Source organism: Physella acuta, unplaced genomic scaffold (assembly GCF_028476545.2).
Source record: "Physella acuta isolate Inbredline_101_S28 unplaced genomic scaffold, ASM2847654v3 ptg000146l, whole genome shotgun sequence".
NCBI lineage: Eukaryota > Metazoa > Mollusca > Gastropoda > Physidae > Physella > Physella acuta.
The window spans coordinates 138,518-143,649 of record NW_026731665.1 but is presented as its reverse complement, the minus strand read 5'-3'; the positions used below and the strand labels follow the sequence as shown (position 1 = coordinate 143,649).

At 34.3% G+C, this 5,132-nt stretch overlaps 1 protein-coding gene across 2 annotated transcripts; it reads right to left on the bottom strand.

Annotated features, from left to right (window-relative positions):
- Window positions 1-350: 350 nt before the first annotated feature.
- On the bottom strand, window positions 351-3,154 carry LOC131935494 (phospholipase A and acyltransferase 3-like). Of its 2 annotated transcripts, none has more exons than XM_059291892.1 (4): window positions 3,086-3,154; window positions 1,567-1,741; window positions 919-1,057; window positions 351-514 (listed from the first exon to the last, which is right to left on the bottom strand). In XM_059291892.1, exons 2-4 carry the CDS (start codon window positions 1,656-1,658, stop codon window positions 413-415), a joined length of 333 nt encoding a protein of 110 aa, XP_059147875.1. In that variant the 5' UTR covers window positions 1,659-1,741; window positions 3,086-3,154; the 3' UTR covers window positions 351-412. The 2 variants fall into 2 exon arrangements, with proteins under 2 accessions (XP_059147875.1, XP_059147874.1); XM_059291891.1 differs by having other exon boundaries at window positions 2,938-3,146.
- Between the last annotated feature and the right edge of the window lie 1,978 nt (window positions 3,155-5,132).

Below are 5,132 nucleotides of genomic sequence, written 5' to 3'. Positions count from 1 at the left end.
AATCCATTGAGCAAAACAATGTTTTTGTCTGTAGGTTTGATTGTGTGTCTGTATATGAAGATGGGTAAAGGAGCTTTAGTGTGGTGGTGTGAAAATACTGTCTTATGAGATTGGGGGAGGGGGGTTCTTTGAAAGAAGCGGATGTAAAGTTATCGAACCTTAAAGGAGTAAAATACACAGGTTCCGTGTAAGATTTTTAGATATTGGATTCATTCTGTGATATGTTTTAATCATCTTCAATCCAAACAAAACATCTGAAACATGGACGTAATTTTTTTCTGTTATAAGTAACAAACTCAAGACATGACGTGCAAAAACATTAGTTTCAGATTTATTGCCGGGTAGGCAAATGGAGCGTGACAATTAGTATAGTGAGAATAATTACAACTCGGCTAGGGAACTAGTCATTTAACTACTGTTTCTTGATTGCTTGCATCACACCTGTGACAACAGCAGTACCAACAGCAGCCAATGCCCCCAGTAACCCAGTCGTCACACTTATACCTTCGTTCACCTGTGTGATAGGGACGAGTTAGTATATTTATGTTAGGACAAATTTGTTTAGACATCGTATTTCTTGTGTATAAGGTATAATTCAAATACTTCTTTAGGTTTATGTATCGCTTCATTAATCGAATTTAAGAGTTAAAATTTAAAATGTATATATTTCAACCTCATTTTTAGACAATCTAAAGAAAAGTGATGAAAGTTAATAAAGTTTGATATAGGGTTCTAGCTAATTCATTAAAATATATTTATAGTTAAAATATATATATATATATACATATATATATATATATATATATATATATATATATATATATATATATATATATATATATATATATATATATATATATATATATATATATATATATATAGGTGTAGTTACTAAATAGGGCATATTCATCAACCTACCTGATCACTCTGTTTTCTTCCATACTTCACCTCATTAACAAAATGTTCACAATTACGTGTGAGTAGATTATATTTTGTTTCTCCTAGACTCTGCTTAGCTTTTTTCAGAACTGTCTCAAGATCAAAGCTGTTCCATTCCCTGTGGTACCAAGTAAATAAATATATACGGTAAATATAGGTATATTTAATAATGTATCTAGATACAACATATAATATCGTTATCGAGTCTGTTATAGATATGTAGGAAATGAATTGTAGTAGATTTTTAAAACATGTACTATCAAAATGGAAGTAGCAAAAGAAAAAAACGATCTATTTGAATTTTGTATTTTGTACGAGTGTATCTAGTTGATAGTTATACCATGCATGTACAGTGATTTCGTATGCATTTGTTATTGTCTTTTATTGCTCAACATACTAATTCGTCTTAATTGTCAATTCGTTACGGTGCTTTTACACTGCTTTTATTAACTGAAATCTAAAATACGCAAAATATTTTATTATAATTTTAATTATATTAATTTTTTTTTAATTGATCCCGTTTTAAAATAATTAGCTTTCTATGTTTTACTTTGCGTTTGAGTATATTAAATGTAATATTCTAAGTATGAAACCCATAATGTGAATGCCATGTAAAGAAAAATTTACTCTTTGTTGGCCTTGTAAGCTTTGTTGCCATTAGCCACCTCAAAAAAATCTTCCTCTGCGACCAGAGCCTTGTCCACTGGAACACTGGCCATAGATGCCACATTCCGTGAGTGGATGCTGCCGGACACACCTGGACAGTTGTCTGGAGCCGTCAGGTGGATCACCTTACCGTTACCTGAGTGATCAGGAACACGCCAGGTTAGGGTGACGACAGAAGATTGACATGAGCAAGTATCGAATAGCTTTTCACCTCTCTTTATCTTTATCTTGAGTATGTAATAATTGATAGCCTTGTCGCGGAGATATAATTCAAAGTCTCATGATTTTCATAGATAATATAAAGTAAACTGATTGATGAAAGTAAAATTAGAACAGTTTAAAATAACGGAATAGAACTCGTGTTTAGTAAAGGGGGACAACCCGAGAAATGACGAACACAGGACAAGCCAAAATGATTTAGGAAAATAAACAATTTTCACTTTCTCGTATATACGAAGTATAGAGAAAGTCTTGTAATCGTCCAAAAAAATCGATTTTTTTTTAGAAATCTCGACGTTTTACACCTCCCTGAGTCGGAAAAACATAGTTTTGCAATTTTGTCCGTATGTCTGTGTGTGTGTGTCTCTGTGTGTGTGAGTGTGTGTAAACACGATAACTTGAGTATCGTTACAGCTAGGTTATTGAAATTTCATATATAAGTGTTATATCAAAATCATAAATTTGTGTCAACTTTTGAGCAATTTCCGGTAACCGGATGTGGAACTTTTTCTACCTTGAAATTTTTAAAAACCTATAACTTTAGTACACTATCAGATAGATAAATTAAATTTCACATGTAAGTAAAAGATCTAATTTTCTGCCTTCTGTCAAATTTTGAGTTATTTCTGTTGAACGGATCTAGTAGTTTTTGCTATTTCCGATTTCTCAAAAAAAATGCATTTGAATTTATAAAGTACTAATAATATTCTGCACTATTATGCACATTTTATTTGGCGTTCAATTGGTGTGCAATTCTTGTTTCTACGAGATTTTATTCTATTTTAAAAAGTTAAGTATTTAAAATGGATTAATAATCATGTCTATATCTATATCCCGAATAGCCATCCCCTATTGTTTCATATAAGAATATTTAGGGGAGAGCACTCCCGGTTTATTCTTTTTATTGATATTAATATAAAGCTTAAAGTGAAAAGTAAAGTATAACTTTCTTTAAAATATACGTAAACCTTTTCTTGCATATTTATTCATAATCGAGAAATAGTAGACCTATACACGCTTCAAGATGCAAATACCGGGATTCAAACAATGTTTTACTGAGTAAATACTAACAGAGCATCCAACTTACAACCATAGACTAAAGATGCAACATACCGATGTAAAGAGCGAAGTGAAAATACACTCCCCGGTGAAACTTGACGATATCGCCTGGCTTAAGACTTGCCAGAAGTCTCTCATTGTGTTGCTTAACAAATGATTCGTCCGAGGTTGAGTTGTAATATGTGGCCATTGAACTACTTACACTTAAACTCTCGCTGTTACTGCAGCAGTTCCCTCGCTGGTCTCTACATGTGAATACCATATCTTGCTGCACTGATATATCTATAACTAAATTTGGTGCACTCAAACAATGTTATCTTTCTCTGACGTCACTGGCGAAGGCGTGTCAGTCTGTCAATCAATATTTAAAAAAAAAAAACTAGACTGTTTGGTGTAAACTTTATATAATGAACAGCAGTTTAGAAACATTTTGGAAGATCCTTTATAATAAGGCGTCCTTTTTAAATGTTATGATGTTAAAGACTTGAATACCTACTCTACCTCAAGTTCTCCTATATTTAGCAAGTCAAAAGAAGTCTAATTAAAATTTCTTTTATGTGTATGTTGCCTCCCGCATAAAGAATGCCTTTTCGTTGTATTGCAAAATAAGGGAATACTTTCTGTCAACTCCTTCACTAATCTCACATGTGTAAGATGTACTTAGACACGCCCCTGTCTTCCAATAGTCCATACGACTGCCGCATCTATTGCAATCTGTTGATTGGGATTCGTGGAATCTGATAGAGAAAGCCCTGGGGGGGGGGGGGGGGGGGGCAAATTGAAAATTGAAAGTTTGTCCCCGGGAAGGGTCGCTACGCCTCTGGGGGTGACTACATTTAGTGCCGCACCGGGTGACACCCGACCTCGCTACAACACTGCCTCCAACACAATTCAGTATACGTGTTAACTTGTTATGCGCCATATGGGCCATTCACTCAGATTTCAGCCTGCTTTTCTTTTTGGATTTGCTGCTATGGGGTCGTCCATAAATGATGTCACACGTAATTTTGTGACGGTGTGTTGTGACCTACTTAGGTCTTTTTTTTTATAATTTAGTTTTTTGTTTATGTAATCGACCTTGGGAGAGTTGTACAATCACTAGTACTTTTCCGTCACGTCATGTGATGAGATTTTAAATGGTTATTTCGAACTTTAGTAAAATCCCAACCAATAGTCTTATGACTTTTGAGTGAGCTCCCCTGGTTCCTCTCTGATTTAAAAACCCTGAACACAGGGGATCGAGGCAACCTTTTATGAGACATCTTGGGAGAGAGTGCCTGTGTGTGACGCCATTTTGTGTTACATAGTTTATAGCGGCAATTTTTCCCCTATTATTGGTGTTTCTAGTGCCATTCAGTGTTTTCGGAATTTTTCCTTAAGCTGTATTTATTATCCAATACCATATCTGTGATATTTGTAATCTAGACTAGAGATTTTTTAGCAACAGTAAGTTGTGTTTTGGTTTATTATTTACCCTTAGATTATACATTATTTTGTACAGTCCTAGTGTCACTTTTATTCCTGTACTCATATTAAACGGTTGTTGACGGATTAAAGGTGTTGTGAGTCACATCAGTTCAGCGTGTTTATACCACTAGATATTATTCTCGAGCCCACGTTGAAATTTGTTTTGTTCTGACCCTCTTTAGTAGACATCTGTCATTAGCCATTCCAAAACGAACACGGGGCGTTCGCTAGCTCTGCGACTGACAGAAAAGCGATCGTAATAGTGTGATGAGGGGGAGGGGGGGAAGTTTCAGATGGTGCGACGTCACACTTTTGCATTATAAAAATGCAATGTTGGAAAACAAATTGTTGTCGTTATTTCGCGGTTTTGAAAACTGTTTTAATAAATTGTAATAAGAATTGATCAAAATACTCTATTTTCACAAAGTTCGGACAAGATTTTTGAAAAATATCGATGTTTAAAAAAAAAATTCAACTGCTATTTTGAGGGGGTTGTAGGCTGAGGTTTGACGTCATTTTAAGGGGGGGGGGGTATCTAGCTTTTTGCGTATTAAAGGAAAGAAAAGCAGGCTGAAATCGGCGCCATTGGGTGCATAAAATGTTGACACGTAATACTTAATTGTGTTAGAGGGAATCCCTTTCGACTTTACACGTAATAATAATAATAAGAATAAGAATATAGTTGTAATTTAATATGTTTAAGTGATTATATATAAAAATGTGTGTACGTAAATAAAGTATGCGTGAATATGTTTGTATGTGAATGTGCTTGTACTTATAAA